The 21087-nt window shown below is 46.9% G+C and overlaps 5 protein-coding genes across 6 annotated transcripts; 1 reads left to right on the forward strand and 4 right to left on the reverse strand.

The window, feature by feature from the left end:
* Positions 1 to 562: 562 nt before the first annotated feature.
* Positions 563 to 1782, reverse strand: LOC6531799. The gene has a single exon (XM_002092550.4). It carries the CDS (start codon positions 1675 to 1677, stop codon positions 742 to 744), a length of 936 nt encoding a protein of 311 aa, XP_002092586.1. The 5' UTR covers positions 1678 to 1782; the 3' UTR covers positions 563 to 741.
* Positions 1783 to 3920: 2138 nt separating this feature from the next.
* LOC6531800 (titin) lies at positions 3921 to 5998 on the reverse strand. Its single transcript, XM_002092551.4, has 2 exons — positions 4705 to 5998; positions 3921 to 4524 (listed from the first exon to the last, which is right to left on the reverse strand). Exons 1-2 carry the CDS (start codon positions 5859 to 5861, stop codon positions 3987 to 3989), a joined length of 1695 nt encoding a protein of 564 aa, XP_002092587.1. The 5' UTR covers positions 5862 to 5998; the 3' UTR covers positions 3921 to 3986.
* A 222-nt stretch (positions 5999 to 6220) lies between these two features.
* Positions 6221 to 9379, forward strand: LOC6531801. Of its 2 annotated transcripts, none has more exons than XM_015196073.2 (4): positions 6221 to 7587; positions 7645 to 7818; positions 7872 to 9023; positions 9084 to 9379. In XM_015196073.2, exons 1-4 carry the CDS (start codon positions 6346 to 6348, stop codon positions 9333 to 9335), a joined length of 2820 nt encoding a protein of 939 aa, XP_015051559.1. In that variant the 5' UTR covers positions 6221 to 6345; the 3' UTR covers positions 9336 to 9379. The 2 variants fall into 2 exon arrangements, with proteins under 2 accessions (XP_015051559.1, XP_002092588.1); XM_002092552.3 differs by having other exon boundaries at positions 7875 to 9023.
* Positions 9356 to 10280, reverse strand: LOC6531802 (bromodomain testis-specific protein). Its single transcript, XM_002092553.4, has one exon. It carries the CDS (start codon positions 10152 to 10154, stop codon positions 9381 to 9383), a length of 774 nt encoding a protein of 257 aa, XP_002092589.1. The 5' UTR covers positions 10155 to 10280; the 3' UTR covers positions 9356 to 9380.
* A 1847-nt stretch (positions 10281 to 12127) lies between these two features.
* LOC6531803 lies at positions 12128 to 12658 on the reverse strand. Its single transcript, XM_002092554.4, has one exon. It carries the CDS (start codon positions 12606 to 12608, stop codon positions 12243 to 12245), a length of 366 nt encoding a protein of 121 aa, XP_002092590.1. The 5' UTR covers positions 12609 to 12658; the 3' UTR covers positions 12128 to 12242.
* Positions 12659 to 21087: the final 8429 nt, after the last annotated feature.

Consider the following 21087-nt stretch of genomic DNA (forward strand, 5'->3'; position numbering starts at 1 on the left):
TCTGGGAGCCAAAGCCACAGGATTTTATTGAGCGGAAAATTAAAAGCATAACATTGCACGCTTTAAATTTGAGTGCAGCGGCAAAGTGAAAAGTGGCAAGTGGCAAGTGGCAAAGTGGCAGCAACAGAAGCCGCAGCATATCGCGCCAAGTCCGACTTGGCAAGACTGCCAAAGAAAAGAGAGTCGAGGGTTTCCCCAGACCTTTCCCAAACACCCACCACCTCATTTTCTCAGTTGCAACCGGCAGTCAGTGGTTTTTCGACTCACGCGCATAGTAAATTCAACTTATTGACAGGCTTGCAGAGGAACGTGTTCCGATAAGCGAGCAGGTGAGTGAGTTGCACCTGTGCCCCTGCTTTCCTGCATCAACTATCCCAGAAAAGATTTCCCAGCTGAGAACTGGCAGTATCGGCATCACTTCGCCCATGAATCTTGTCGGCGACAGGGGCACCAATGCTAATTACAAATTTATGGCAATTTCTGCGTGGGAAAATGTGCTCGTTTTCCCTATCAACCAGACTGTTGAAAGAAAGCCTGTTTCTGGCAGTTTGAACATTGTTAGTTGGGAGTATCACATGAACGGATTTTATTGTATATATTCCCAACAGGTTAATTACATCTTAGTCCGCATGGCGACGTGTTTACCCAATAATTTTACAATAGCATACCAGAATCTTACAGCACGAGGATTTCTCTCCAAGCAAATGACCCAATAAAATGGCACTGCTGCCCAAACGCCAACTATTCAAAGCTGCGACCCATCCTGGGCAGCACCGGCGGCATCCACTCCTGGAACTCGGGAATGTCGAACAGTGGGTGCTGGTTGAGGATGTCAAAGCGCACCACCTTATACGTGGAGACGAGCCACTGGCCCATGCAGCGATTGTTGTCCCGCACATTGCCCATTTTCGTGGTTTCCACGGAATAGTCGCGCCGGAAGCGCATGAACACCTCGGCGAAGATCAGGGGATGTGGCACCCTCAACTGAGCGGGATCTACATACTCCTTTAGCAGCTCCGTCATCTCACTGAGTTCCGCCGGTGACCGGAAGTCGTTGGATCTCCGCAGAGCCACAAAGACCACGTCCAGAAAGGCGAAGCGATGGTCGTAGTGCCGCAGCAGCTGCACCTTGAGCGGAATGGCCCGCCGGAAGTGCTCCTTCTCGAAGCGCATCATCTTGAGCCGCCAGTCGGGCGGATCATCCAGCAGATCGTGCTTGATCTGCTTGAAGCCCATGGGCGTACTGCATCGTTCCACATTCCGGTTGCGGCGACGCCTCACGAAGTCCGTGAAAACGGCGGCTGCCTGGCGTGAGTTCTCAATGAACTTCTGCTCGGAGAAGTCCCAGTCCCAGAGGAGCTTCAGCCGGAGGAGAGCCAACATGGTGGTCAGGCGGCTCAGTGGGCTGTAGAAGTAAATCATCGTGGGCAGGGACACTTGGTGCGGCTTGTCCTTGGCCAAAATAAAGTCCACCTCGATGTCCAGTTTCTTACCGGGACTTATTTGCAGCATGGGCACATCCTTTCGAGGCGCCTGGGAGCCATGACGCACTTGGAGGGCAGCACTCAGGTGATGTCCCGATGAGGTCGAAGTCCGCCGGGGAATCCGCATCGAAGGGCGCAGCACATGACCGTAGCGAGTGCACTTGTTCATCAGCAACCGGTGTATACTCATCATTCCATAGTTTAATTTGTTTTGAATTTTGTCAATTTAAGGAGCCGGAATATTCAAATGGAACGGAATACATGCGAGCGTCAGCACTTGGCATTGAATGCTCGGGCTGAGTGATGGGCACTTGCCACTTCACTTCATCCTGCATACTGTTAGTATGCACTGAAAAAAAATGATTCCCAATTTGTACAATATATTCCATACTAAAGACATCTCCTCTGTTTCTCTTTCGCTTGAATTTGCTCAAGGTGCTCAATCTTGTAGTAGTGCAATAAAATGCGAACATAACATCCCAACTTATTAGTGTAAACCCTTGTATTGGCAAAACAACAATACGCTCCTAATTAGGCCAACATGGAAGGGAATTCAATCCGCCTGAGACGGAGACCAAGACCCTACCCACATCCAACCGAGTCCCGCAGGAGAAGTGGCTCCATTGATTCGACAGCATGCAATTATCGAATGCATTAGGAAACGCAGTGCCTTCGCAAATGCAGCTCCTCTCACCTGAAGACACCTTCCTCCACCTTCCATCACCTGAGCCACCTTCCATAACCTTCCACCACCTGAGCCACCCGCACTTGTTTGCCCAGGCGTTCGCTTATCCCGGATCTGGCGAAGGAAACAGACAATGGCGGCCATGTGGCAAGGGGCATCCGCCCACCGACTTCTACATTGGGTTAATTGCTAACAATTGATTTCGATTCGAGGGAGTCGTCTGCAAAATATGCAAATGTTTTCGGGATAATCAAATGAAAGGCTGTTGCACAAGGTACTTGCTTCTGAGCTAGCAGTACAGTTGCCCCAAAGCATTCGACTTGTAGTTCATGTACGAATAATCCATAATTAAGAGTGGTAGAATTGAAAGCCTCACTAGCTTAGGCCTTTGTTTGATAAACTATTTTTTATTGATACTCATGGCAAGGCTTTGGACTTACCAACTAACCTTTGAGCCTTTTGGAAGTACAGTTGCCTCGGTGTGTATGCAAATCCCTGGTTAAACCTTTTCAGTTTGATGCCTACGAACGCTTTGACTAATTCAGAGCACAAAAATACTACAGGTCCATCCATTTTTGATGCCGTAGATTTATCAAACGAAATATCAAATGACCGAAACGGAATGAACCTACGACAATGGAGTTTGAGTATGAATAAATGCTGAAATGCTGAAAATGGCAGGGGACACAACGAATGGAGATGATATTCCAGGCATTTGGACACACAAAATCCCCGTGTAATCCCCGGGAAAATAGGGGGAAAACAGAACGAGAAGTATCGCAATAAAATATGTTAAGTAAATACAAAGGGGGGTGGGGAGGAGGCAGAGGAAGAACTAAACAATAAGCCAAAAAGTACGCTTGATTAAGTTTAACTTCCGGTCTGTTATAAATTGAGCATTTATGTGGGATTTGTTTGGGAATACAGTTTCTACTTTGTTGGCCAGGCCCCCGAAAAAATCCATGGCATCCATCCATCGGCGTGCCAAACGAGACAAATGTTTAGGCCAACTCGCAAACACACACTCGCACACACACACTCACACACACATCCGCATGTCTATTTCCGGCGGAAGTGGTGAATAAAACATGAAACGAAATAAAATGACGGCCCGAGGCGGAGGAAGAAAGGAGAACTTTTAGTGGCCAAAAGTGAACATCCTGCCGTTGAGCCTAGCCTCCTGCTGTTGGCAGTGTTGAATTTTGCTTTGTTTACTTGGGCGCAAATGGCTGAATTATTCCTGAACCAGCCAATCGAAGGGTCAACTAAAAATTAAATGACAAACATTTTATCGAGCACTGTAAGTAGTCAGAGAACTGTGGCTGCATCTCTGGCACTTAATATCCGTAGATAAAATATTCAATTTCCCCCAGACGACAAACCTGGGAAATAACCAAGTGAAGTGAGCGACAGCAGGGATTCAGCTGCTTGGAGACGACGATGGCATGGAAATAATAATGAAATGAAATGAAATGCTGGCCGGACCTTTTGACTTCGTCAATGAATATCAGAAGCAGGCAATTGAGTGGGCAAACTGAATATTATAATCATTTCATCGTTAAGGTCTCAATTATAGTTATTGCCCCGCTATTGCATTCAAGCAATCCGTTTTTGACCATAAACAACGATTCAGGGCCAAAATCCATTTCGAAATTGATTCATTAACGAGCTGTGGCTTTGCGCACCGCAAATTATTTTACCAGGATTTTCGTGTTGCCCATTTATTAAAGGACTAGAGAACTAACTTATATGGGTTTTTGAAATATTTTATTGTTTGTGAGGAGAGTTAGTTGGGCACTTCTTTTATAGGACCTGTTTTATAGACAATAGTATCCGACACACGTGCTGCCAAAACCGTAGATGGGATCGCATTGTCTTGTGCTGGGCGGAAAGGGCGGACATGGAGGACAGGAAGGACATTTATTGCAGGAGATGGACGGCGGACGAGGACATCTGCTGCTGCCGCAGGTGGGTCTGCATACCGGAGGATTGGCGTATCTGCAGACCAAGTCGTTTGGCGGATAGCCCAGCTTCACTTCCACTTTGGGTGGTGGGCGCTTCGGTTTTTTTTCTTCTGGCCTTTTCACTTCCGGCTTTTTTTCCTCCGGTTTTTTTTCCTCCGGTTTTTTTTCTTCCGGTTTTTTCTTTATCAGCACCTGAGACACGCTGCTCTCGAAGATCGCCGTTTTCTTGGGCTCCCGGTCATGATGTTGCTTCACTGATGCCTCCTTTCTATTCGTGACCTTCACATGCACGGTACTCACGTTGTCAGAGCCTGCGGGTACAACTATCTTCTCCTTCTTCATTGATTCCTTATGTTCATGTGCATCGATATCTGTCGAACTGCTGTCACTACTGAAAAGTATAAAAGGTTTGCTACGAATATAATATCTTTCAATTAGAGCGTCTTAAGAAATTAAGCATATGGCAAATGAAAGCGGCAATAGCAAGTGGCTTTATAAATTATATGAAAAAATAAGGATTACCTTGTAAAATTAAATTTATTGTACTTTACTTCTTTGAAGGATCACCTACCTTTCATCTTCATCCTTGACAAGTGATGGGTCTTCCTGCGAAATCGAAGAAATGGCTCTCGGTAGTGGTGGCTGGGATTGATTCTCGTTGTGCTGAATATAGCTGGATGATCTGGATTTCGATTGGGGCGAGTCGGGCGAGTCCACCGGGCTCTTATCCTTGAACATTGTCTTCCCTACCGTCGCTTTAGGCTCGTCATTTACTGACCTTGGGTGGGATGTATCCCCGCTGGGCTGTCGGGAAGAAGAGGGTGTATAGCTGGGCGGTCTGGATTTCGATTGGGGTTCGGGCAAGTCCTTGAGGATAGTCTTTTCTACCGTGGCCTTAGGGTCATTAAAGTCGCGCTCGCTCTTCGCATACTCATGGTAGACGAGCTCCTCCATTGTACTTTTACGCTCAGATTTTGGCACCTTCGCCCTTATCGAATCCAGCATGGGCTGCAGCTCGGAGTTCCTCATGGCTCGATTGGGGACTCCATTGGGAACCACATCATCTTCTATGGCCTTGTCACTATCCCTAAGGTACTGAGTTTCCGCCACTGGGAAATGGGTGACAGACTGAACCGTTTCGAAGATAGTCTCCGTCTTCCCAGTGCGATGCTTCACCTCCACCTCCTTTGTGGTGATGTCGGTGATCGCGATGTACTCCGGCTTGATCTCGATCTCGCACTCCACCTCCTCCGTTTGAACGCCCACTTCGTGGGTTATGCAACATGGTCTTAGCCAGTTTGCACAGGGCGGCTGAAAGCAGTTCTGCCGATTTTGTTGGCCACAACAAGAAATGCAAGGAGATTGCTGGGAACACTGCTGAGTAGGATTGGGTAAAAATTGCTGGGAATATTCTTTGGAAAATTGCTGAGAATAGTTTGGCTGAGCTCTCGTCGGATTTTGCTGTCCACAGAAACAGTTTGGAGGAGGCTGGAAACTCCAACTCTGAGCAGATTCCCGAGAAAGTGTTTGAGGATTTCTTTGGGAAAAATTCTGAAAAACTTCCTGAGTATCTGATCTCTTCTGCCAGCTAAGACGTTGCTCCGAACCACACATCACATATTTCTCCGGGAAACATTTCTGTTGGCAGGGCATCGGTTGATTGGGCAAACGAATTTCACACCGACACCGTGGACATTGGCAGGATTCATTCATCGCTCGGTAGTCCATCGTCCTGAATCCCAGGATTTGAATAACAATTCCGGACTAGAAATCATCGAACAATGTTCAAATAGGATTCTCGGCACCCGGCACACACAATTTGTTCATTGAAACATCGAAATGGTTGTTATTGTTTTTTATGAACAAGGCATACTTTGTTAGTTAATGAAATAACTCTTTAAATAAATATGAACTTTAAAGTTGAACTCCATCTAATTTTAGGTAATATAGAGCAAGGGATTTATACATTTTTTAAAGAATTACTGGCTATATTGGAATTGCTTCAATTTGTTTCTTTTCATGTTCTAAAATACCGGAATTCTACAAAATAATTTATCATATCTACCTTTGACATCAGAATTAGTTCTAATCACTCCATACGAAACCCAGTTTTTTGCGAACACATGCCAAGCTGAGAGCTTGTTTTTTTTATTTAAATACCTTTTTGTAGAAAAATTATAGAGTACAAAATTGCGCCACAGAGTGATTTGCCATGAATTTCCAGAAGAAGCTGGATGACTTCACCCGGAACTTGGACTTGGCCAAGTGGTACATGGGTATATCGGCGCAGCAGGAGGACACGATGTTCACCATGTCGGAGAGCCTGCGGGATGACTTCGAGCAGGGAACTGGGGAGAAGATGTTCAAGATGCTGATAGCCCTGGGCCTCCAGCCGGTGATATCCAAAAAGAAGATCAGCCGGATGGTGCAGTTGAGCAGGAATAACATACTGGCCTTCCTCTACTTTGTGATGGAGGGCTACTACAAGACGAAACAAAAGGATGGCGTCTACAGCATTAACGAGCAGCTGCTGATGAATGCCATAGCCAAGATCGATATGTTGCCCACCATTCGAGCTCTGGACACTGTGCTGCCCCGGCCTCCGGTTAAAATACCAGATCCTCAAACGCAATCCTTAGCTTCCCTGACCACCACGGAGCGTCCACCAAAGAAACCCTCCAAGAAATCGCCCTACTTCCTAAAGCAACCGAGACCCGTTCCAAGGATCTCTCGTCTGACGGCGAAGATTCCTGATTTTGTCGTATCGTTCAGCTTTTGGCCCATCGATGGTCCGCCCGATTATGGCAAGGACGATGAGGAGCCTTGGTATGCGGCGTACCGACTGAATCCCGGCCAGCGGCTGATCAAGAAAACCCTCTCCGAGACCCTGGAGCGCTACTTCAAACTGGCAGTAGTGGAGGGCAAGCAGGAGGAGCAGGAGGAAACCCCAAAAAGCCGGGAGCCCGAGGCCAATATGTGTTTGGTGCACAAGGAACAGGTGTTGCAGGCCCAACTACTGAGGGATGAACTAGCGGTCAAGGCGAGGGATCGCTGCCTGGAGCTCCTCGATGTGAACGAGCCGTACGCCAAACTGCGAAAAGCCAAAATCGTGGCCCAGTTGGAGCACGACATCGATGTCATCATGGCACGCCACCGGAACGCCATGCACTGCGACCAGTCCAAGGTGCTGACCATTGAGAACTTCGACTGCGTCCTGTGCCAGAAGATGCTGGTATCGCAGCCCTGGCCAGAGCCCATGGATCAGGTGGGTCGTGCTCTGGTGGGCGAGGATTGCGCCCTCGTCCACACGGCTTTGGATACTTACCGCGGAAAAAGACTGGAGGGTGGTGCAGAGCAGCCGCTACAGAGGAATAATAAGGATCGTACAGTAGTCCAAACGGCTCCAATCGATACTGGCTGCAAAAAGGGAAAGAAGAGTGATGGAGTGAAGCAAGTAAGTTGGAAATTACCAAATATCTTTTTATTTTCTATAACCATTTTCTTTTTGAAGAAAAATAAGGATGGCTCAGTAGCACAAACGACTGCCATCTATACTTGCCGCGGAAAAAGGCTGGAGGCTGGTGAAGATAATCATAATCTTACTCTATTGAAGAAAAATAGAGATCGAACATTAGACCAAACGGCTGCAATTGGAAAAAGACTGGAGGGTGGTGGCGGAAAGCCGGTAAGTTGAAAGTCACGAAATAGATATAGTTTTCTAATAATCCCTATCTAAAGAAGAAAAAGGACAAAAAGGGGAAGAAGGAGAAAAAAGCGAAAGTAGTGCAGCCGGAACCAGAACCTCCGAAACCGGTGAAGGTAACGCCCTATAAGCCACCGCCCCTCAAACTCTTTAGCCCCCCTTTCCGGATGCACAACGTCGACTTCAAGGAGAACTCGCCGGTGTGTAAGCAAGTAATTGGCCCTGTGGAGTGCGAGGTTCCGCCGGCGCCCAAAAAGACGGCCGTATCATTTCTTCTGGCCAAGGGAAAGCTGGAGAGAAAGGCTCACAAGTGCGATATGCGCATGCCCCCCAACCACAAGCAGGTGAAAACTAAGTTCTTTCGGGGACCCAGATCGAACAAACCCTACAAGTTCAAGTACCATCGGGTCTTCCAAAGCGGCCAACCGAAACCCTTTGATCTGAGTCATATTGTGACCAAGTCGTTTGTGAAGGCGCTGGATAAGTCGGATGAGGACGAAGTCGATGATCCCTTTTACTTGAAGGATCTCTTGACGGAGATGGTGATTGAGGATGAGGCGCCTCCGGATACCAAGTCCGAAGGGCCTCCTGACGACGAGCTGGAAAAGCAACCGATTCAGGATACCCATCCACAATTAGAAATCTTCAGTGACCTGGAGCTGAGTACGGCGCCCCATAGTCGGGAGACGTTGGATCGTTCGAGCAACCACAGTTGCCGCAGCCACATGAACTACAAGGCAGAGATCGTGGACGCTGTGGTGAGATGTGCCAAGGCCGTTTGGCAGAAGCGCACCTTGATCAAGCGGGCCGAGATGGAGCGCATGGGCAGGTTGACGCCGCGCAAGGCAATGACCCACAGGGATACGCAAACGTTTGATCCGAACGACGATGCCCAGATGGACCAGTTGCTGAAGGATGGCATGCGGGTGCTCAGGAAGGAACCCCGCTATGTGCTCGCCTGTCTGCCGGATGCCCACAAGCTGCCAGTGCTGCGGGAGTGGATCAAGAGGAGGTACGGCAAGACCTACAGCCAAAAGGAGCTCGAGGACAATTTAACAGAGTCGAACCGGATATTCGAGCTGGTCACCATCCTCCAGAGCACTCCCACCAACCCCGATCTCATGGGCATCGATCGTATGCCCAGGTCCAAGGAGAACTTCAACTACTACAAGCAGATTAAGAATACGGTGGGTGCATTCGATATATGTTACTATTCTGAAACTATCTCCATTATTTCTGTTTTTTAGGCTACCCTGGCTAAGCAAGCGTATCACGATCAGCTGAATGCCAGCTACCTGGGCAACATGAGCTCCGCCTGGTACGCCATGGGCAACTATCTGGTGCCTGGGGGACCTCCACGCAGGACCTTCTTCGCGTACATAGCCTCCAACCCGCAGGAGATCATGCGTAACAAGACATGGAACGGGGACTTCCGAAACTACCGCTCCATGCGCGACAAGAGGAAGGAGACGGAGCGGCTTTTGGGCAAGAAGGACTAGATTACAATAAATGAAAACCCTTTTTCAATATGGAACTCATGGAACTCAGTTGTATTTGGGCTTGGTGCGGGCCACTCGTTTGCCGGTGAACCCCTTGCTGGCCAAGTACTCCAGGATGCAGCGCTTGGTGTGCACCTTCAGTTGGCAGATGTCGAACTCCAGCTCCCTGTTGCAGTACTGGGCCTTCTCCATGCGTTGAATCAAGTGGATCACGTGAAGCAGCACCTCGCCGTCTAGCTGCTGAATCTTGGCGTGCAGATCAAGGTCCTCCTCGGTTGTAAATGGCTCCTGCTGCTCCGAAGTGGCCAAGAGTGCTGGTGGTGCCCATTCGGGAGGCGCATCAATACTGGAGGAAGGAACCTCTGAGCTGCTCACCTCCGCGTCCGTCGATGATGAGTCCGATTCATCCGAGGAGCTGGAAGAACTCTCTTCCTCGGCACGCGTTTTTTTGCCGGAGCAGGTGTACAACTGCACCTGGGCGTACATCTCCTCGAAGATGATCTGCAGCTGCTTGGCCATGTGGTAGCACAGATGGCCGGGATTCGTGTACAGATAGGTGTTGTAGAAAATCAGTCTCATGTCCTTGGCGAAATCAGCGGCAGTGAGATAGCAAGCCGTATTCAAGCGATGTCTCACGGTGGACAGATCCATGGGCTCCCTGACGATCTCGTGGTAGTCGTGGAGGCCCAGCAGCTGGGCATCCAGTGGCTCGTAGAACACCCAGGCAATATTCTTGTAGGTATTGGAGAACAGCCTCTTAATAATCACCTTGCAGGCATTTATTTCCGGCGAGGAAATCGTTTCTTGTTTTCCAGCCATTTCAAAAGAAATCTCGGACTATCAGAAAATTGTATTTTAACTTCTACCCTTTCGACAGCTTGAACGCAATGCTGAAAACCCGAAGCGCATCACTTTTATTCAGCTGTCATTCTCCACACTCTGGGTTGCCCTGTACGAAAATATTTATCTGGTATATTTAGTATATGAAAACTTGTGGGATTGCCACCTCAGTCCGAGCGGAAAAGTCAATCCACAAATGCGGTTGGGGCAGCAAACAAATTCAGTTAATTATGCAAGTGGTTCCGGCCAAGAATGTATTTCCATACATTTTGTGTGGGAGTGCGGTCCTTTGGGCGAATGCTTTTCCTCAATCCCGAAGCTAGGATAGTTAATCTAATTCCAGGACCCATGCAAACAGTCCTTTTTTTTCCGTTGAACGTATTTAAAAGTCTCATCGAGCTGAGGGCCAGAAAATATTTATGGTCAACCGCTGACGTTTGCTATTTTAGAGTGGCAAAATATTTCGTTAGCATAAAAGTTTTGTTAGGACACACAATATGCATCATTTTTGGGCAAATATTTGCAGGGCTTTCATTTGGGCAGTCAACAAGTTGGGTTTACCAAAAAAGTTAAATCGAAATCCTGTTTTAAGCCACTCTGTTAAGTTGCGTTCCACACGCGTGAGGGGAAATCCTGTGGCTCTCTGCCTCTGTTAGCTTTGGATCCACAAATGAGCGCCACTGATTTACTGAGACCTCCTTTCTCTCGCTGTTAACTTACCTGCCACAAAAAGCTGCAAATTGGGTGGCCATCGGAGCAGGTCTGGGCCACATCTTGGGGCGCCTCTTCAGTCTGCTGTTGGGCTCTTGGGGGAATGGTCCTGCGAGTGGGTCAACTGGGGCTACACTCCACTGACACACTTTCGAATGGTGGGGATTCCTCTTTGGGTATCACCTAGTTCGCATGTTAACCTTCAACCCCAAGCTTGGGAACTTGGCTTATCTCAAAGCACAGAGTTTGGAAAACGTATGAAAAGGAGAAAAAATAGAGTAATCTTCAAACTATATAAGAAGTTATTGTAATACATGTAATCAGTTCCCACAGTTTTGCAAGATCATGAAATACTTCTAGACCTAGAAATTACTGACATGAGTGAAACTTTTATGCATATCACATGTAGCTGAGATCCCCTATGAGAGCCCTTAGCACACGATTCCCTTTCTTCTTGTCGATATGCCAGTGGGGCCAGAACTTCAGTTCGCGTTTCACGGTAAACATTCCGCGCTCTATTCCCGATTTCTAGTTAAAAATATTGTTCGTTTTTCACACAAGTAAAACTGCGACACTCAATCAGTTGGCAGATGAAATTATACACCGGGGGACTGGGCCAGGTGCTAAAAGGATCGCCAGGGGGACGAAAAGGAAACGTGTGAGACTGTCAGAGGCACTCCCTCCCTTCCTCCATCTCCCACCGACTTGCCCCACACCTGCGACCATGTCCCTACCTGGCTATCCCGCATCCCATTGGAACCAGGCAATATATGGATAAATATATAAAAAAAAAAGGGCGGCAATATGAAAGCCCTGCAGAAATGGGTAAGGGAAGAAGAGATATGAGAAATGTACATTTGGACAGGCTACACACGCTGTCCTCGCACGGCCGAGCGAAAGAGAGGGGGCTACGCGAGCGAAAGAGACGGCGACAGCCAGTCAGATGTCAAACATTCTTTTGACACTTTGTCATAGCATCTCCCGGTGACACTTGTCAGCAGTCGGATTTCGCATTTCGGAGGAATGGCTGTGCCGCAGTTGATTTATGCTGCCATGCATACGATATATATGTGTAAATATATGTATCTATATGTACGCTATTGTGTCTTAATAGCATTTACTTATGCAGCGACTACATTCAATTTGGCTAATGCAGCGATAACAGTGACTTTTCCTTTAACTATTTATATCACACAGATATATCACTTTATCAGCTTATAAAGAAACCCTTCAAGTTGAACTCTAGTTTAAAGATCTTTATTTCATAAATGTGGCACCGATGATAATCGTCTAGTTGTATAATGAACACAATTCCTTCGCAAATAAATAATAGAGATCCCAATGGATCGGGTGCACTTAGGAGCCGTATATCACCACTTGCGACTTGATGCCAGCGCTCCGTGCAGAGGTGAACTTGATCGTGACCGTCGTGGATCCCACTCCGCCGGAGGTGATCTCGGCCGTGGCTCCCCGCATTTTCTTCAGATCCGTGATTTTGATGTAGGTGATGGTCTTGGCAGTGCCCGCCTGCGTTAGAGTGTACGTCTTCGTGGTGGTGCCCAGCAAGGACTTGGTCTTGGTTATGGTCTCACTGGCGATGAGGGTATCCGTGGATGCCTGGGTGCCGTAGGTGTAGTCATTTCCCTCTCCGCTTCCGAAGTTCGCATCGATGAAGCAGACGTGAGTGCCGACCAAGAGCAGGAAAACGCCAAGGAGGTACATTTTTGAGGTTGTTTTTTGGTGTAGAGATGAAAGCGTACTGTGGGCTAGGGCAATACAGCGATTCGTTTATATAGGGCCGCCTGGAGTTGTAAATGTAACCCATCTGATGGCCTAAATCGATAGTGGCGAAGATAGAGAAGTATCTGTAACACCTACGCAACGCTATCACGGACAAGATACATTCTATCTTAACACACAATGAAAATGAAATGATTATTGGGAAAAACTAGTCCATCGACTGTGGAAAACATGCCCTTCTTCTTAGGAACTTTCGTATATTGTATTTTTTAGGGCCTGACAGAACTTACTTGCATTAATTTACGAGGAACGAGTATAAAACCAAACAGGTTTAGTTGCATCGAATGTTATTGTTTAGGAGAAAGTGATATCTTAAACTAATGGAATTGGGTTTATATTTGACTTACGATCAAGCGGCTAAGAAGTTGTGTTGCAAGTTCTAATAAATTACTGCTAATTGAAATTATTGTAGAGTAAACAGTATGCCTCCGAAAAGTACTTGAAATCAATTTGAGTTCGCTTCCTATTGCCAAATCTAATTCATTAGCTTGTTATCTACAAGAACATAATTAAAAACAAGTGACAACCTGTTACTCAATCGCAATTAACAATAAAGTCGAGAGAAGATCTCACAGTTTTTATAGAAAAATACAAAGACGAAATATATCTACGTGCGTCATGGCTGACAAGTTGCATGTTCTTTTATTTTCTTAGTAAATGGACATGTATTGATTTCAGGAAGTTTGAAAAGAGCTTATCGACTTCTCTTTAAGAGAGCACACTTTCACCGAAAAATATGATAATTGGGTTTGCAATTTAGGTTTCTCACTGAATGGGCGTTTTCAGAATAAACTCAATTAGCGCCCCGAATCTAGCGGGTGATTTTGCTATTTAGCCAGCAAGTTGACGGCCATTTATCAGGGAATCTAATCTAATCCTTTTGCTGGCAAAATAAATTAAAACGAAAAGCCTTTTCGGCAGACGAACCACTAAATTACACCATAGATAATTAACCTGTGGGGCTCCGCATTTGTGGGAATGGGAGCGGGAAAGTTAGAGTCTCAATGGGTTTTCCCAAGCACTTTATTAGGTGTTCGACCCACAGCAGCGGGAGCGAAAACGACGGAGGAGCATCGAGCAAGGACCAAGGAGCAAGGCGCAAGGAGCAAGGAGCGCACTGAAATTACAAAATGGCGAAAATTATTGCGGCACAGACTCGACCTCGTTGGCTATTTCCGTCCGCAGGCATTTTTCCAAATGAAGTTTGCAAGTAATCATGAAAAAGGTAATTTAATAAAAGCAAAATCGAGCAACATAAAACTAATTTACGGCCTGAAATTGCCTGTGAAAAGCGAGTTGAAAACACAGCAAGACCTCCTCCATCTCCTCCATTGGCTGAGGTCAGTCCTTTGAAGTTCAAGGTTACCCACTCTCGCCAGCTGGCACTCTGCTCCATCCAGCCGTAATAAGGGACATCGATTTACTAGGGGATACGCCCTCCTATGCATAAGCTCCTTGAGTGCCCGAGTCCTCGACGAGCGACTGTGCCACATGTCCAGCGGCAGCATCAGGACAATGGCAGCAGCAGCAACAGACGCAGCAGAAACAGCAGAAACAGCAGCAACATCCAGATCCGCAGCAACTACTTTCGTAGCATTTCAGAGTGGCAAAGCGGCTCAAACTGCTGAAAAAAAGAGCAACATCGAAGGAGGATTTCTTAACAGCTTTCCCATTATCCCAGAACGATAAGGAGGAAGTAAACATTTTTTTGGCGTTTTCAATAGCGTTTTTCAATGTTCCTAATAGTTTACACTTCAAGCATGTTTATAAAGTATTTAACTAAACTGAGCAAACTGAGCTGCCATTGAACATATTAAATTGAAGCTTAACATTCCTTTGAAATTATGCAGCATTATAAGCCATAATCAACACTCAACTAACAAATTTGTTGGTAAATTATTTTAAAAGTGGCTTTCAGCCCCACAAAAACCCCGACAGCCACACATATGACAAAAGAATTTAAGAGCTTATTTATTCCACACATTTTTGTACCCCAACCGCTTCTATTTTTCATTTTTGGCTTGTGTCCAAGCGCTGAAAATATTTGGCCACAAAATAATACAAGGCCAAGAACCGCAGCAGCAAATATGGCTAAAAATGCTAAAGGACAATATGCTAAAGTTTAAGCAAATATGTGTGTCACTGAGCGGAATCCACAATACGCCCCCAAGTGGCCTCTGACCCCCAATTTTCGGCTTGCTTGGCTCGGATGCGAGTCCAAATCAAGGCATTTAAGCCGGAATTTCTCCGAGTGTGCTCCTACATTATTTAAAAGTTGCTTTAACTTGCCACTTCATGCAACGTGTCCGCCAGCGAAAGTGGAGCAAACCATTGGGGATATGCGACGACGGCGGCGGCGAAAGTTTCCTACGGAGAAAGGCCTACGCAAATGAGACCCAATTCCGCCAGGAGGACTTCCGTGGAGCAGTAGGTCGCCACCTGAGCAGGAAATCTTTGAAATAGTTTGAGATTGAGTGCATTTTCTTGGTTGGTAAATAGTAGTTATTAAATACACTTTTACATTTAAGATCATCATATGTAATGTTTGCGCTTGTGGTTTTCAGCGTTTTTTGCATACTCTCCCCATTTGCTCCATGCTGGCGTTGCTGGTGGATGCCACACGGGCGTGACCCACTGTACCAAATACTGTCATGCACCACTGGCAAAAATAACAATCTGTTTCCAAGGCTACTGGCCCGCCGCCGTCCATCTCCAGGCGGCCACTGAACATAATCTAAAACAGAAATGTTAAAATCCATTTTAATTTCTATTATGCAAATTTGCTCAAGTGCCATGTGTCGGGTTGTCGAGTTGGCGGGTTGTCGTGTTGTCGTTTTGTCGGAGCGACGTCGGATTTTAGCCCACTCCAGACCAGAAGTGGTCTGTCCCACTCCCAAGCAACACACACACACACATTCGAGCTGGAGAAGTGGCTCAGTCTAGTCGTGTTCGCCTTGCCCCGAATGCATAATAACTTTATTACGGTGCAGATGGGCTCCAAGTGGAGGGGGGATTGGGTATCGGGCAGTGGACACCCGGATAAGTCCACTCGACCCCTTATGGACCATCTGCAAATGAGAGGAAGGGATAATAGAACCAGTAGCGTAGAAGTATGATGTTCGTATTACCATATTGATGGGTAAGATGCTGACTGTATGTGTTCAAGTTCGATCTATTGATGTCCAACTGTACTCCTTTTGCGCTAAGCTCCCGATGGCATATGCGGCAAACTTTTTTGCGAAAATAGTTTTGGTTGAAAAATTTGAATGCAGAATTTTCATAGCTGCATCCTTTCATTTCTGACATGGCCAATTCAATTTGTGAAAATATGGCACAAAGGCGACCGGCAAAACAAGGCGAACCCGACATACTGGCACACATATGTACATACATATATTCCGAAATATAGTTTGTGGCCAGGGAGGAGCCCAATTTAAACGCTTGCCGAGTGACACATGCCGGGATGCGAGATGCGAGACTGGGGAATGGACCACTGGCACACAGGACACAGGACGCAGGACTCGTTGCGAGCTGGAGACGGGCAGATAGGAGATGGGAAATGGGAGATTGGGGGATTCGGAGACAGGAGACGGAATTGCGACAGGAGCCACATTGCTGACGACAAAGCAAAGTGGGTCAAAAAGAGGAAAAATGCGAGGCGTTTCTCGCGGGTGTCACAAACACACATATACACCTCTCCTGCTCCTTTTTGCGCACATGTTAAACATCCTCGCGCCCTTGTCATGGCCTCCACCCACCACCCACTCGCGACTCGACCCACTAGCCACCACCCCGCACCCGCGTCTCCCGCCACAAGGGCCCAGCGGTGTCAGCGGCGGCACTTTGACATTTTTGGAGCAATGTGCCCTGCGGCTTGAGCGGAATGGGGGATGCCGGATAGCGGAGCGGGGGGGGACTAAAAGAACGGAGGCAAGGATGCGAGGGCACGCTCTCTGCTCGGGTGAAAGGCAAATCATGTGCGGCAACAACAACATATGAAACAAAACAACGCAAGTTCAGTGGCGGTCAGAATACAACGAAGCCTGGATACCCTAAAATATAGATGGACATGGGATAAATGAAAGCTGTCCCAAAGTAGGCAATAGCTTGCATGCTAAAAGAAAACTTTGGTTTAAGGGAAATTATATCTATATCTTACTCCTTACAAGAGAGGCCCGTCTAGGAATGTACCTTCTCCAAGTCAGGGAACACCAATGCAACATGCAAATAGAATAAATGGAGGAGGGCAGGAGGAGCGCTGGAGTGGGGAATGCTGAATGTCGTGAATGGAGGATGAAATGGGGAGCGGGAGTGGGAGCCAACGGGGGAATCAAAGGAACCACGACATTGATTTCGCATTTGGCATTCGTAGCCGCCGTTTGGAGACCGGAGTTTGGGGATTCCCCTCGGGGGTGCGTGCGGTGCGAATCAGTTTACGTATGTCAATGGCGTTCGTTTCCTTTTGTAATAAAATTTTATGAGCCGCCGTCGCCTCGGCATTGTCAATTTTTATTGTTATTGTTTCGGCAACATAAACTTGAAATCGATTAGAGGGCCAGGGAGGGGGGTGGTGGCGAACTGAGGCAGAACCACAAGTTTCTCAAGTCAAAAGCTCAAGTGACAAAGTTTTATTTTGATTTATGGCCCGGAATCAGGAAAGCGCATAGAACAACTCCCAAGATCACCAACCAGCTGCCACTCCCGGCTATCCGTTTCCATTCCCGGCCAGAAATCAAGAGTCATCGTCAGTCGGCCAGATAAGTAAAGGCCAAAAAAAAACGAACCGAAACCAAAAACTTGGCCAGCAGGCTGAACAAATAAATCACACAAATTAAACACAGAGTCGAATGCAATTTGACGTCGCAAGTTGCAAAGTTCTTCCGCACGGATTCGGTGGTGTGCTGGATGGTGTGCGGAATGGGTGGCTTTGGTGGTTTTTGGTGGGTTTTCCGGGTGGTGGCGCCGCAGAAATGAAGACGCAGCAGATTGCGACCGCCGCTTTTATGATGCGGCCAGCAAAAGTTGGTTCTTAGCCCGGCTTATTTGCGCGTCGCCTTCGTCCTGCGATTCTTTCGCTCTCACTTCGTACCATTTTTTTATGCATTTGCCTTAATTGCATCAACTTGGGAATTGTTTGACCAGCGAATTGGCCAAATAAATTGTTGACAAAGCGGGTAAGCGATATGCCCCATGGCGTGAGTGCTTTTGTGAGCTCTTACATATCAGATTAAATGCGTAAAATTCAAGTGCAGAGTTAAATTTAATATTATTCACCCATTCACATGGCATACCCACTCCACTCCGTTGGCCAATCAACTCGATTTATCATATACCCATTAGCAATCGATAAACTCGAGTCGCCAATTTCCGCCATCAGCCAGTCAATGATTGTCGCACTCCGACTCCAGAGACGCCACTTCCGGTGGCGCACCAGAGCTCCCAATCCCCACGGGGATGATGATGAGATGGGATGGGGTCTCAACGCATTCACACGTAAGTCGTTTGTAATTTGGTCGAGTTCATAATCATAATAATTATGGGGTGTGTGGAAAGTGGGGCTTATGGCCAAGTTCGGAGTTGCTTGCGACGGAGTTTCCGCCACGGATTCCCTTTATGAGCCTTTTTTTGCCGCATGTCCATAACATGCGCAAATAACATAATTTCTGGCATTAAAATCAATTTTCATCTTTCCCCAGACGCCGTCAATTGTAGCAGCTGCTTCCATCCGCTTTCCCGCACATTTTCCCTTATTTCCCTTATTTTCTTCGCTTGGATTCGCTTCCGTTCTATTTGCCATGAATTGGCCGTGGCATTGTCGTGAAAATAATGCAAATAGTAATTTCTGGAATTGCCATTTTGGCTGCCATAGTCAACTTCTGGAAATAGCCATTGCCATAGCCGTTGCCAGAGATTTCTGACTGCGAAGGCCTCCTCTAATGACAATGGGCATCATTTTCATTCCCATTCCAAATTTATTCCCCCGTTGTCTGCGGTCTGCGAAATGGCGCCCAACAACAATGTTCCTCGAAATTGTCGACCAGACAATATTTTCCACACGACAACAATCATAATGGACAGACGGGCTGTGGAGCAAAAGTTGGAGGAATGGGTATATGCATACTAAAACGCACTTTACTCTTAAAGTTTCAGCGTAAAAATACTTCCAAACTATTCGGGATATTATATTTTTAAACAAGGCCAAGTGAATGCACGACTATCCGCACTTTAAGCCACAAGTTCCTTGCCAAGGAGACTCAATTCCTTAAAGGCTTAGCCGAAGTGTCAAAGCCAGGAAGAGTGGATGCTGTGGGGTGGGGGGAGGGGAGTTGGGCTTTCCCGAGCGTTTTCTCAAAGTGAAATAAACATTACAAAATAATATAAATGCGAAATATATACGGCTGTGGAGCCAGGCGGGCGGGCCGGGGCAAACTGAATGTGTGAAAAATGAAGGGAAATGCCGCGACGCAGGAGCGGAAATGAAAAATGCACGAGTAAGAAGGAACGGAAATGCTACCAACGGCGATAAGAATGCTTAACAGCAGCGGCAGAAGGAGCAGGATCCTGGAGGAAGTAAGCCCACAATGAAGAAGGAGTAATGCTTTCCCAGTATTACTAAACATTGTGGCTCCAAACGGTGGTAGCCACAGAAAACGAGATGAATTAAACGCTTAGATTGCATTATTAAAGATTGAGCTTTTCATTCCAACGGCAGTTTGCATAGCACACTTTTAGGCCTCGTTGGCTTCAACTATAAAAACATCAACAGGTTTCCATTATTCTCATTTGCCCCGCAGCCATTTGCCAATCGAAGCGTGTGGCAAGAGCCCCTTCTCCTGTTTGTTTGTGTTATGACTCTTCCATTTTCATCAATTTTCAGCCCAGTGGCTCTGCCCATTCCTCCATTAGCCCAGCTTGTGAGCATGTGTCACTCAATTGCAAGTTAAGCGCCAAATTGGGACCCCGAGGACCATCCGACGTCGCCTGATTTGCGCTAATTGCGTCCTTGAGTGGGAGGACTCAACTGCAGACCCCCTGCACTGCTGCACTGCTGCACTTCCACCTTCAACAGCAACTCCTCCGCGCCATTCAACCCACTCAAAACGGGAAGCAGAACGTGCCATTTGAACTTTTCCAAGAACACTGTAATATTGAAACTTATGTTGTTAAATATTAGACACATTACTGAATGCTAATATAAAAACCCTGAAAAAACCCTTGTCTAAGAATGTAGTATCACATTTCTTTCTGTGTAACTCAACTCCTTTTTTGAAGTCGCAGGGTGCCAAATCAATTTGTGCAGCGTGTCTGTTTGGCTTTTCACACCCAACTCTTTGTCCTGTGCGAAAAGGGGTGTTCCTGAGCAAAAACAAAGGACTCGAAGGACGGACACCAGAAGCGACAAGAAGCGAGTCATTAGGCAATAAGCAAAAAGTAAAGCAGTCAAGGAACAAAAGCCAGAAATTTGCACACGCGCTATCAATTTGAGGCCCAAACAATGCCACTTTTTAGCCCTTCTACGGGCTATTTGTCTCCTGTTTTCCGCTTGCTTTTTTATTGTTTTTATTGTTCTTTGAGCGCTGTTCCCAAAACGCGTGCCGGCCATCAAAAATAATAAACACCCCTAATTTCGAGGACCAACAGGAAGAGAACTGATGGCGTTGACGAGCTGAGTGCCCCCCAACCCATCCACGATCTCCTCAGTTTCAGTTTCAGTTCAGTTCAGTTTCAGTCTCTCATTAAAATCAACACCCAGCGATGCTGATGATATTTCAGAGCTCGTCATCGTCGACGGAGCGTCATTAATATTTGGCGCTTAGGCGAATGCAGCCGCATGAATTGTGGCCAACTCCTCCCCACCAGCAACATCCTCTTTGGGTGGAAGGACCACCCAGTTGTACGCTGGAAAAAAACAAATTAGGTCCTTACATTTATGTAGCATTTAATGCCGCAGCTAATGATGGCGTCAGTGAACGATTACGCTTGTTCATGTCAAATGTATTCGCAGCCTAACTTTCTCACTCGCTTGTGATTTTCTCGCAGTGCAGCCAGAATGGCAGGAGGATGCGTTGTTTTGTCCCATTTGCAGCGGGAGCTGGAGCACACGCAAAAGTGACAGCAGGAACAGGAACAGGACCAGGACCAGGAGTAGGAGCAGGAGCAGAAACAGCAGAGATTTGGATCTTTTGCTCTATTGTTTGCAGCATCGAAATAATGCCGTTTCATGCATATGCATTCACGATGGGGCATCGGGCCATTGGGGATGAAAAAAGTGGGGGGAGGGGCTGTTCCGGGATATAGAATAGGGAGGGGAGCTGTATGCAGACAATCAAATTTGATGTCAGAATGTGCCGTCGAATGAAAGCGGTCTGTTTAATATGCATATATGCAACGCAGTCCCAGT

The sequence above is a fragment of the Drosophila yakuba genome, chromosome 2R (genome assembly GCF_016746365.2).
Source record: "Drosophila yakuba strain Tai18E2 chromosome 2R, Prin_Dyak_Tai18E2_2.1, whole genome shotgun sequence".
Classification (NCBI taxonomy): Eukaryota; Metazoa; Arthropoda; class Insecta; order Diptera; family Drosophilidae; genus Drosophila; species Drosophila yakuba.

Excerpts from the sequence above, each read along its gene's own strand:
- LOC6531799 (XM_002092550.4), bottom strand. The coding sequence starts at position 1,677 with ATGATGAGTATACACCGGTTGCTGATGAACAAGTGCACTCGCTACGGT.
- LOC6531800 (XM_002092551.4), bottom strand. The coding sequence starts at position 5,861 with ATGGACTACCGAGCGATGAATGAATCCTGCCAATGTCCACGGTGTCGG. Across the intron at positions 4,525-4,704 it reads GTCAAGGATGAAGATGAAAG|TAGTGACAGCAGTTCGACAG; the intron begins GTAGGTGATCCT and ends TATACTTTTCAG.
- LOC6531801 (XM_015196073.2), top strand. The coding sequence starts at position 6,346 with ATGAATTTCCAGAAGAAGCTGGATGACTTCACCCGGAACTTGGACTTG. Across the intron at positions 7,819-7,871 it reads AGGGTGGTGGCGGAAAGCCG|AAGAAAAAGGACAAAAAGGG; the intron begins GTAAGTTGAAAG and ends CCCTATCTAAAG. Across the intron at positions 9,024-9,083 it reads ACAAGCAGATTAAGAATACG|GCTACCCTGGCTAAGCAAGC; the intron begins GTGGGTGCATTC and ends TCTGTTTTTTAG.
- LOC6531802 (XM_002092553.4), bottom strand. The coding sequence starts at position 10,154 with ATGGCTGGAAAACAAGAAACGATTTCCTCGCCGGAAATAAATGCCTGC.
- LOC6531803 (XM_002092554.4), bottom strand. The coding sequence starts at position 12,608 with ATGTACCTCCTTGGCGTTTTCCTGCTCTTGGTCGGCACTCACGTCTGC.